Genomic DNA, 11,998 nt, shown 5'->3' with positions numbered 1-11,998 from the left:
ACAGGAGGGGGCGGAATAGATGCTGTGATGCCTTTCATATACATCAGTGATACATCATCAGTATTCACAATCTGTGAACTGCTCAGGCGTAGTGCATGGTGTGGGAGGGGAAAAAAATGGAGGCGATTTAATGTGCTGGCAGGTTTGTTTATATTTATTGATATCTGCCATTATCAGACACGTGTATGTCTGCGTTGCACCTCCCCAGAGTTCCACCTCTGTTATCTCACTCAAATAATACAGATGTGGGTGTGTTACAACACATGATAAACGATTATTATCCAGATTACTGAGGTGATGGTGACGTTTTAGTGAGATGGCTATGGTTCAGACAGGATTTTAAAAAGAAAAAGGAAAAACAACCCTTTCATTCACTCTATATATTTCAAGTTAGCTTGTTTTTGCCTTTTTTTTTAAAGCAACCCCATATATATGAGTTTATGGTGGTGTGGTGTTTAGCACTCGTTCCTAAAGGTAGTGGGTTAAAATCCACCAGCTACTCTACCAGAGTTTAAATGTTCTCCATTGCACAGGAAAGGCTAATTGGTGATTTTCAAAGTGACTGGTGTGAATGGTTGTCTCATTGTGTTAGCTCGGCAATAGACTGCCAACCTGTGGAGGATGTACCCCATCTTTCACCCTGTGACAGCTGCAACCACCCCCACAACCCTGAGCTGGATAGGTGCAAGAAAATGAATGGATGGAATTATTACCAATAGCGGCAAAGCATAAAAATACACTTCACAGACATAAAGGGAATGATTCAGGCTAGCTTGTTTATTTTCCTTTTCCATGTTTCTCAGGTCGATATCCACAGCCTGCGTGTGAAACTCTGCTCATGCATTATTCTTAGTCAAACCTCCAGTGATGCAACACTAAGCAAAACATATTGAATGACGTTACATAGCACGGGTTTTACAGTGGGGAAATGAACATCCAGTAAAATGGCTCCTGGTTTAAAAAAAACAACTAAATAAATAAAAAGCTAATTAACTCTACTGACAAACAAAGCACGAGATGTAGCAAATTCTAAAACTACAGGTAATGATATTAAAAAGCAGGCACTGACACAGAATATTGGAAAGCTAAGGCACCGAGCTCAAAGACAGTCTGACTGATCAGTGGTGGGGAGCTGGATGAACACCTACCGCGGTATCGGTTGGCTGAATAGGAGCAGGTGAGTGGAGAGGAGAGGCAGATCAGGTGACACTACTGACAAGAAAGGACAGGCATGTGGGAGTGGTAGTGACTGACATGACAACAGAGTTAGCGCATGGAAAAATTACCCTAGTGACTGAATGAAAACCCCAGGATGTGACAGCTTGGCTCATTTTAAATTCTTGACCAGCTTTGCTAAACTGAAAGAATCCCCCGGCTCACTTAATTACCGGTAAACAATAAAATAAAGAAAAAAGAATCAGTAGAAAATCTGGTATCTGTAGTGGTTTTATACATTTGTTATATGTCATCCAATCAACAGGGAACCTCACATCTGACACTGAAAACCACAACGCTACATGACTATATGTTAAATGTTGTGCATGTATGGGTGTGTATTAAAGGTTTATTTTAGGTTGTGTACATGGAGCTTTCAGTAGCAGACTGTCGTAAAAAAAGGCAGTCCCTGGTCTAATATTAAAAGGCAGCGTGTAACTGAGGCTTCAGAGTATGAGGGGGGGCATTGTCCATGTTAATCTAGGTCAGAGGGCCAAGACCAGGAAGCTGTAACTGGAGAATGATTTGAGATTACCGGGGATGAGTCCAGTAGCTGATGCCTGTCCAGGGATTATCTGAGAGCATGGGTGAATAACGCTGAGTGGCAGCACTGGCTCACATAAACTTTCCCTGGCCTGTGGTGGCTCCTGTTTCAGTGCCCTCCGTTTATGAAGCACAGCTGCAGGAACTACGAGAAGAGGAGGTGCTGAACACGTGCTGGGAATATAAAGAGGTTGGCACACAACCACATGTCACTGCAATCATCAAACACTGTTTGGAAGAGTCATGTGAAAATGATAAACACACACTCAGAGGCAGGAGTGAACCTGGAGGCTCTTTATCGCCCCCTGCAGGACACCTGAAGTAAGCCAGCTCGACTTTTCCGTTTATGTGTATCACCTCGCAAAATCCTTGCTTTGCTGTACACAGTGATGATGATGATGCAAAAACATTTGGAAAAGAAAAAAAACACAACTAAAAACCAGTCATGAACCTCAGGTAGTTTTTTTTAAAGTCTTCTTTATATTGTTTGTCAATCAAAAGATGAAAACAGACATGGCAGCCGTGTTGTCTTTATGTTCAATCAGAAAAACCTGCAAAACAAGGCGAACTCTAGAGAAGGCACACAAGACAGAGTGGTTAACTACAGTATGTCCTCAGATGGCAAGGGAGCATCCATTCACCTGGATATACAAATACAGACAGTGACAGCACATCCAGGAAGAAGCTGGGGCTCTTTCCCATCATAACAAAGTATACTTTTTAAAATACTTGTAATTTTCATCGTTTCCCTTACACGATTAAAAAAATAAACCCCATCAGAGCCCAAATAAAGCCAATTTATCAAGTAAATGAATGAAGACTGATCTCTTATCAGCCTTTTAAACATACTGTAATGCTGCAGCTGGTTAGGTTAGCTTGGCATAAAAATCAATGAGAAACAGTCTGGCTTTGACTGGGAATGCTCTTCTGAAGCTCCTGAATTAATGCATAATTTCGCCACTTGTAAAAAAAAGAAAAAAAAAATGGAAACGTTTGGCTCATAGTGGAGTTAGGGGACACCCAATACAGCAGGGGAACTTCCTCATGTCCACTCTTCATGCTTTAGTTGCTAAAAGTCTTAAATTTACTGGTACAAAAGTCGCATTGAAAACAAGGAAAAGCACATTTCCCCAAACGGATTTTAGCAGCCTCCCGTGTTTAAATGCTTCTACGTGACAAAAATAAAACCAACAACACGTCCAGACTTCTGTAACCTATCTGCCAGGAAATGCAATGGATTTAAAAAGTTGTAAATATTTACAGAAGCAGCAAGTTCACCTCACTTCAATAAAATAAGGTGTAAACGTTTCCTCTGTTACCCTCCAAAGGAAAAGCTGCACATTTACAAGAGTCACACACTTAGTATAGTATAAAACATACACGCGTGCCCCGGGAAACAGTCCGCGTTCACAGGACTTTTACTCATAAAAACCTCAAAAGGCTCCATTCAAGTCCAGCAACACAGCAACGTTTCTTACAGTACCGTCTCTTTAAGTTAGTAGTGGTGATGAGGCGTGAGGCATGTAGTTTCACCGTCAAACGTCTTTACGTACAAACCAAAAACGTAATAAAGAGATAAAATACAACCAAACACAACCAAACAGTACAGAGCCAATGAGAATCTTCTGGATAGAAGAACAGTGAATCCAATCAGGAGTGGAGGGATGATCAGCTGTCGGCCGGTCGCCTTTAAGACGCGAGCCGGGAGAGGCCCTCGGCATGGACGACCTTCGGCGTTGAAGTGAAAGGGAGTGGAGCAGCTGCCGGTAGCGATAGCAACCTGCCGATTGAAACGCGAGCTCCTCGTCCAGCTGGCCGGCACAGCCGCGAGTAGCAACTGCTGCCAGTCCGGTCGCTGCGTCACAGCCCGATTGCTTCTCCAGCTCCGCATCATGCTCTCAAACGAGGCACACGGTCAGCGGTAGTCCTCAAGTCTCACCTCACTCCCACTTCTGTTTGTCTCAAGAGCGCATGACTGAGCATGGACGAAGTGTTCCGTCCTCCTCCAAAGCACTCCGCTCTCTTCTCTAGTTTTTGGGGTAGATTTTTTCATAGAAGAAATTTTGGGCCAGCAGGTAGAGTTCCCCGTCCTTTTCCCGGACAGCATGCGCCCTGACGAACTGGAACTGCTCCAGGGCAAATTCATAGAAGTCGTTCTCCATCTTCCAGATGGTGGACTGCTGCAGCTTGGCAATCGACTCCTTTGTGGGTGGCTTCTTCTCGCTGGTCTTCCTTAGGTGGGACTTCTTACCTGTGATGCGAGTGGGAGGAACAACATGGGATTAAAGGACATGAACTCAATCATTCAGTACTTAGTACACAAGCGGCCTGTTATATTTACTGGTAATGCATTTAAGTGTTACTTTTGCAGAAGCGATTGTTGCAGTTCTTCTGTTAATCCACTGGCATTAACAACAAGCAGCTTCAATCAGAACGACACCTTTTCTTTTTTCCGAGATCTTTGAACAGTTGCCATTTTCACATGAAACAGCAGCAGCTTCTTTTTTGTTTAGGCGCGTGGCCTTCATTAAAGTGACTTCCTGCTGCTTCGTGTCAAAATGGCTGCCGTGACAACAGCAACATTAAAGCATACTTAGTGTGAGCTTTTTCTAATATAAACTACACAACCGACAACAAAATCCTACATAACACTGCTATCTGTATGTCCAATAAACAGCTAACACTAAACATGTGTGTCTCTGTGTGTGGGGGAGGCTGTCTTAAAGGGCCAGTTCACCTAAAAATAGGACTTTTATTCATTTAGATTGTGCTGGTGTGTGACGCACAGTTATTTAAGCCTTTTCTTCAGAAATGTAAAAATAAAATACATAAGTGTGGGTGGGGGGGGGGAATTGGGGGCCACCTCCTTGTAGGCAACAAAAATTGCTTCGACAAGCAATTGCAGGTAGGCATGGTGACCACTTTCTTTTGCAAAACATCAAATAGGTCACCGGTTGGGAGGCAACTCATCTCCAACCCGTCTCCAAACAAGACTGCAGTCACTTTCAGACCGATCGGCAAACGTTTGAAAACAATTGTTGTGTCAACTGTCAGTCTTTGCAGAAGGGGGACTTGAATTAACTGCTTATATTTTGGTTATATTCCTATATTTAAGCAAAGCATAATCAAGATGGATCAGAATCAGCAGATTTTATAGCCAGTATCTCCAAAACAAGGCAACCTGCACCAAAAAGACACTATATTGCCAAAAGTATATGCTCGTCTGCCGTCACAAGCACTTGCGTGAGATCCCAATTTAATCCATTGGCTTTAATATGATAAACCCATTCCACAAAGCTCTCTACATACAGTTCTTGAGCTAATCTGAAGCCCACATGAAGTTTGAAGATCTGTAGCATTGACTATACAGAAAGTTGTCCACCTCTGCACATTATACATCACAGTATCTTTTATACAGCTGTGGCCATGAAAGTGATTGGAACACCTGAATTAGAAGATTTGGATGGGTGAATGAATACTTCTGGCAATATAGTGTATCTAAAAGGAATAAATAGCCCTACAATAAAGATGAATAATAGATAAATATGACTTTGCAGTTAACTGTCCGTTTAACTCTGGAAACAGGCTACTAAATAGTGTCAAGTGTATTTGCTCTGTATTAAAAAAACCAAACAAACCCAAAACAAAAACCACGCACTGTAAAATAAGTAGTTCTTTAATTAACTGTTAATTGCCTGACACTTGACTAGGCACAGTGACTGTGCATCATCACTGTGCAGTAGTCAGAGAAATAAAAAACAAACAAACAAACAGAAAGAAGCACCACAAACGGTCATGCGTTATCTACAGTCCTCCGGTTTGACCAGATTGAAAGTCACAGATAACTTACTAATGCCAGAAACCTGGCAACCAGGTGCTAGCTGAGTAATTTAGTAAACATTAGCTGTACCCGTGCACAAAGAAATGAGACAGATCAAGACGACGTGACATTTGAATGTGAGACTTAGTCTTCAGATTAATTGTTTAATGCGCTCGGGTATATTGAATCATTGTGCATCGGCGTGATTGTCACACCGGACCCTATTGTGCTGCCCATTATTCATTCTGGCTGCACTCATTATAACTAATCTGTAACTACATCAGTGAAGCAGCACGACTGCATTTTGATCACAGCCGATCACAGGAGAGCGATTCAAAGCGCTAATGAACAACCGCAGCACGTAAACACACAATATTTAGCCCTGAAATTGCAGTGAGAGGATTGAAGCAGCAAATTAATTATATATATATATATTAGGGGTGCAACGATACACAAAATTCACGGTTCGGTTCGGTTCGATACTTTGGTGTCACGGTTCGATATTTTTTCGATACAAAAAAATGTTCATGCATTTTTAATTTGTCATTTATTAAAATTATAAATATATATTTTAACTCAAAAGTACAGTTTTTAAATTTAACCCTAACCCTTGTGCGTGTTTTTTATTTTGACAGCGAATGCGCACCTGCGGACCACTTATGTGCAGCCCTGGTTATTTAGCTCGTCATATTGCAGCCACAGAAATTCTTTTGTCCATGAAACCATGAAGCTGCACTTTCTTTTTGCCTTATAGTCTGATTTGTCATAACTTCTCCGTTTTGTGGTAAGCTTTTCTTTGGCTGTCACTTCTTCACCCTGACCTGTCTTATTTGGCTCAGCAGAACTGAAATGCTTTTACACACGCACTCACATAAGCTCAGCGATTCTCTGCGCGATCAACCTCTCACATGTTTAAGCTTGCTGCGGGAGATTTCACTTGTCATGTTTGCATAGTAAGCTAACGATTAATAAGACGATGTCAGAGGAATTGGTGCACAAATTATCATCACTCACAGATCAGTGCTGTCGCTCTCTATACACAGTTCGCACGATTGCAAAGTGAAAGCAAAAAAACAAGCGCAAATTCAAACGCGACTTCAATATGTCACATATTGACAGTGGCTCACCGATGCCAATGACATAATTACCCAGCTACATTTCTGAAAGAATGCAAAAGCATTGACATATATTTTCCTTCCTACAATAGCCCGACGGGCAGGGAAGAGATAGATTTTGGTAGCCCGACTGGAAAAATCGCTAGCTTCGGGACGTCGGGCTAGCGATATTGCAAGCCCTGTATCTGATTGAGGAATCACTCATCTTTGGAAAAGAGAGTTTATTACAGAGAAATGGCTCTTTCCAAAATAAAAGCTATACTATCCGCTTCTTCTGGGCTATATTCTCAGCAGCATAAGGAGAATCATGTGCTAACAGCGGTCTAAATGACTCGGCTAAAGTTAGTAGCATGCTTGCTTTTTTTTGTCTGCTTTCACTTGTCTTTGCACTAGGATGATGTCGGCGTAAATGTGCAGTCATATTCGTTGTGTTCCCACTAGTGCATTCAGGTTAATCTCGTTGAAATGACCTTAACGCCACAACACGGCAAATCTCCGTTAACGAGCTACCGCCGATCGCTCCGTGCATGGGGCTAGACGGCCAACATGTTAACGAGCTAACTGCGCGAACACACTAGTTCACACCAATGTAATTGAGCATTGCATGGCACATCCAACATACTGTTTTACTTTAGTCCATGACTCGCTTACCTTCAGGGTCATACGTCACATGAAAACCAAAATAATTCCAAACGCCAGATCTGAATGAAGTTCAATTTGCCTGTTGCAAGGAGAGCTTAACTTCTGTCTTGCTAGCTTGCCCTGCGCTCTTCCTTCTGACTATGCTGTCTGTGTTGAGCGCTCAGTGGATCTGCGCTGGACAGTGCAGCCTAGGCGGAGTAGTCGAACACAGATTCACTGAGCGCTCAACACAGACAGCATCGTCAGAAGGAAAATTGATAAAATAAATTACAAATGTTGTATTGTTCGATACATATGCATACCGAACCGAAAGCACTGTATCGAACGGTTCAATATCGATACGAATATCGTTGCACCCCTAATATATATATATATATATATATATATATATATATATATATATATATATATATATATATATATATATATATATATATATATATATATATATATATATATATAAAACACCCAGCACGCCCCTGCGGGCGGTTTATCCTTCAAGCTCGGGTCCTCTACCAGAGGCCTGGGAGCTTGAGGGTCCTGCGCAGTATCTTAGCTGTTCCCAGGACTGCGCTCTTCTGGACAGAGATCTCCGATGTTATTCCCGGGATCTGCTGGAGCCACTCGCCTAGCTTGGGAGTCACCGCACCTAGTGCTCCGATTACCACGGGGACCACCGTTACCTTCACCCTCCACATCCTCTCGAGCTCTTCTCTGAGCCCTTGGTATTTCTCCAGCTTCTCGTGTTCCTTCTTCCTGATATTGCTGTCATTCGGAACCGCTACATCGATCACTACGGCCGTCTTCTTCTGTTTGTCTACCACCACTATGTCCGGTTGGTTAGCCACCACCATTTTGTCCGTCTGTATCTGGAAGTCCCACAGGATCTTAGCTCGGTCATTCTCCACCACCCTTGGGGGCATCTCCCATTTTGACCTCGGGACTTCTAGGTTATACTCGGCACAGATGTTCCTGTACACTATGCCGGCCACTTGGTTATGGCGTTCCATGTATGCCTTGCCTGCTAGCATCTTGCACCCTGCTGTTATGTGCTGGATTGTCTCTGGGGCATCTTTACACAGCCTGCACCTGGGGTCTTGCCTGGTGTGATAGACCCCAGCCTCTATGGATCTTGTACTCAGAGCTTGTTCTTGTGCTGCCATGATTAGTGCCTCTGTGCTGTCTTTCAGTCCAGCTTTGTCCAGCCACTGGTAGGATTTCTGGATATCAGCCACCTCCTCTATCTGCCGGTGGTACATACCGTGCAGGGGCCTGTCCTTCCATGATGGTTCCTCGTCTCCCTCCTCTTTCTTGGGTTTCTGCTGCCTGAGGTATTCACTGAGCACTCGGTCAGTTGGGGCCATCTTCCCAATGTATTCTTGGATGTTCCTTGTCTCATCCTGGACTGTGGTGCTGACACTCACCAGTCCCCGGCCCCCTTCCTTCCGCTTAGCGTACAGCCTCAGGGTGCTGGACTTGGGGTGAAACCCTCCATGCATGGTCAGGAGCTTTCTTGTCTTTATGTCAGTGGCTTCTATCTCCTCCTTTGGCCAGCCTATTACCCCAGCAGGGTACCTGATCACGGGCAGGGCGTATGTGTTGATGGCCCGGATCTTGTTCTTACCATTCAGCTGACTCCTCAGGACTTGCCTGACCCTCTGCAGGTACTTGGTGGTTGCAGCCTTTCTAGCGGCCTCTTCATGGTTCCCATTTGCCTGCGGGATCCCCAGGTACTTGTAACTGTCCTCTATGTCTGCAATGTTGCCTTCTGGTAGTTCAATCCCCTCAGTTCTGACTACCTTCCCTCTCTTTGTTGCCATCCGACTACACTTCTCCAGTCCGAACGACATTCCAATGTCATTGCTGTATAGCCTGGTAGTGTGGATCAGTGAATCGATGTCTCGTTCACTCTTGGCATACAGCTTGATGTCATCCATGTACAGGAGGTGGCTGACAACTGCTCCGTTCCGTAGTCGGTATCCGTAGCCAGTCTTGTTAATGATCTCACTGAGGGGGTTCAGGCCTATGCAGAACAGCAGTGGGGACAGAGCATCTCCTTGGTAGATCCCGCACTTGATGGTAACTTGTGCTATGGGCTTGGAGTTGGCCTCTAGTGTTGTACGCCACATCCCCATTGAGTTCCTGATGAAGGCTCTTAGGGTCCCATTGATCTTGTACAATTCTAGGCATTCCAGTATCCAGCTGTGGGGCATTGAGTCATAGGCCTTCTTGTAATCAATCCAGGCAGTGCACAGGTTGGTCAGTCTGGTCTTGCAGTCTCGGCTGATTGTTCTGTCTACCAGTAGCTGGTGTTTTGCACCTCTGGTATTCTTGCCAATTCCTTTCTGTGTCCCGCTCATGTATTGACCCATGTGCCTGTTCATCTTAGCCGATATGATGCCTGACAGGAGCTTCCATGTAGTACTGAGGCAGGTTATTGGTCGGTAGTTGGAGGGGACCGGTCCCTTCTTGGGGTCCTTGGGGATCAGGACCGTCCGGCCTTCAGTTAGCCATTCCGGGTGTCTCTCGTTAACTAGCAGCTGGTTCATTTGTGCTGCCAGACGCTCGTGGAGTGCAGTCAGCTTCTTCAGCCAGTAGGCGTGAACCATGTCGGGCCCTGGTGCTGTCCAACTCTTCATACTGGAGACCCTTTCTTGGATATCTGCCACTGTGATGGTTACTGGACCCTGTTCAGGGAGGTCGCTGTGGTCTGCCCTCAGATCCACTAGCCACTGAGCATTGCCGTTATGGGTTGCATCCTTCTCCCATATGCTCTTCCAGTATTGCTCCGTCTCCAGCCTTGGTGGTGCTGTTCTCTTATTGTTCCCTTGCCACTGAGAGTACACCTTTGCTGGTTCTGTGGAGAACAGCTGGTTTATTCTCCTGCCTTCTATCTCTCTGGTGTACCTCCTCAAGCGGCTGGCCAAGGCTGTGAGTCTTTGCTTGGCAGTTTCCAAGGCCTCAGGTATGGACAGCTTGCTGTATTTCTTAGGCACCTTATTTGTCGCACCTTTCTGCAACTCTGTTAGTTGGCTAACCTCCCTCCGTGCTACTTTGATCTTGCCCTCTAGCCTCCTTCTCCATGGAGGGTACTGCCCCTTGTGGCTGTTCAACTTGTAGCCAAGCATCTCACTGATCACTGCTGCCGTATTGTAGATCAGCTTGTTAGTGTCGGTAATCGTGGTTGTAGGTATTGCCCGTAGTGCTGCATTAACATCATCTAGCAGACCTTCTGAGGGTACAATTATATATATATATATATATATATATATATATATATATAATTATTATTATTATTATTTTTTTTTTATTTAAACTGTGTGGCAGGAGCAGCACCTGTTTTGTACAGCTCAGTGGCTCCTTTGAAGAAGCGTGGCAGCGCGGCCTCCAGCATCATGACAAAATCTTCCAGCTCTTCTGTTACGCCGACCAACATGTACTCATTCACCAGGTTGTACTTTGCCTGCTCCAGAGCCCACTGACTGCCCACGTTCCTACACACAAAAAAAAGAAAAAAAAAGTCATGTTTTTCTTTTCGATGTGGATATTTTCTCTTTATTCTCAGGGAGTCGCTGCTCTGCTGGATGGGAAAAAAATATCCCACACAGCTTGGAAAAACTGAGCAGAAATGGAGGGGAAGAATGATGTAAGGCCTGACACGGAGGAAGAGGAGGTGATGGAGAGAAGAGCAGCAGAGAGGAGCTGAAAGACAGACAGGATGAACGATTAGGTGAGCCGTGAGTCAGGAGAGGGTTGAGACAACAGGAGAGCGGAGCAAAAGGGAAAAAAAAAAAAAAAGCTTGGTAGTGAAAATAAAATAAGGATTGTTTAAACCTATAAAGTAAATTGTTGGCAAGGCCTTCTTAAACACATCAATCTATGACTGGCTGCACTGACCTCACCTTTTTGTCTTCACTATTTATTTAATGTTTCCAAGGGCCTTTCCATTACTTTAATATACTGCTCTCTAAATCCCAGACACTCAGACCTTCAGTCAGCAAGAGGGTAGATGGATTAGTCAGGGTGAGAGGGAAGAGTAGGGTCAGCGAGAGACTGATAAAAAAGGAAGAAAACACAATGTAGAGAGAACGGCTCAAGGCAGTGAGAGGGCTACTGGAGACCTTGAGGAGAGAGTGTAGCAAAGCAGAGAATGACTGAATGTGGTGCTCTACTGAAGAAGACTGATACATCACGTCTTTTTTAACAATTTCATCTGCATGCGCCGAGGAAAAGACAAGGTCAGTGACTTTGCTTGTTTGTGTTGTTGACAACAAACCCAGAGAAAAATATCTCACCGCTGCATTTATTCCTACCCTAACAGTGGTGTTAAATCTGAACCCAACCGAGCATATTTAACATTTGATACTGTGTAAATGCATCGAGCCAATCCTGATTTATTCTTATTTTGCTCCCAAGGAGGCAGAATTATAATGCAGTTTTTTTTTTTAAGTGCTCTTGAGCAATGGTACTCTGGGCTTTCAGAAGTTTTTCTTCAGACATCGGCTGCTTTTTCGCTCACTTTCAGTCAAGTTCTTGTACCTGACTGTTTTAGGAGGAACCGGTTTTCTTTCGGAGGCCAAGGAGCAGACCCAGGACACGCTGAAGGGATTATGTCTGTCAGCTGCCCTGGGAATGCCTTGGTGTTCCACCGGACAAGCTAGAG

At 44.3% G+C, this 11,998-nt stretch overlaps 1 protein-coding gene across 1 annotated transcript in view; it reads right to left on the bottom strand.

Moving 5' to 3' along the window:
- Window positions 1–870: 870 nt before the first annotated feature.
- hs2st1a (heparan sulfate 2-O-sulfotransferase 1a) overlaps window positions 871–11,998 on the bottom strand; it is a 36,586-nt gene continuing 25,458 nt past the window's right edge. The window contains exons 6-7 of the mRNA XM_080907367.1: window positions 10,672–10,829; window positions 871–4,009 (exon numbers count right to left, since the gene is read on the bottom strand). Coding sequence (XP_080763493.1) covers window positions 3,786–4,009; window positions 10,672–10,829 — 382 coding nt within the window. The 3' untranslated portion in view covers window positions 871–3,785. The remainder of the gene's footprint in view (window positions 4,010–10,671; window positions 10,830–11,998) is intronic.

This window comes from Rhamphochromis sp. 'chilingali', assembly GCF_963969265.1.
Source record: "Rhamphochromis sp. 'chilingali' genome assembly, chromosome: 16".
Taxonomy (NCBI): domain Eukaryota; kingdom Metazoa; phylum Chordata; class Actinopteri; order Cichliformes; family Cichlidae; genus Rhamphochromis; species Rhamphochromis sp. 'chilingali'.
The sequence above is the reverse complement of the archived record's forward strand: the minus strand, read 5'-3'. Positions and strand labels throughout refer to the sequence as shown.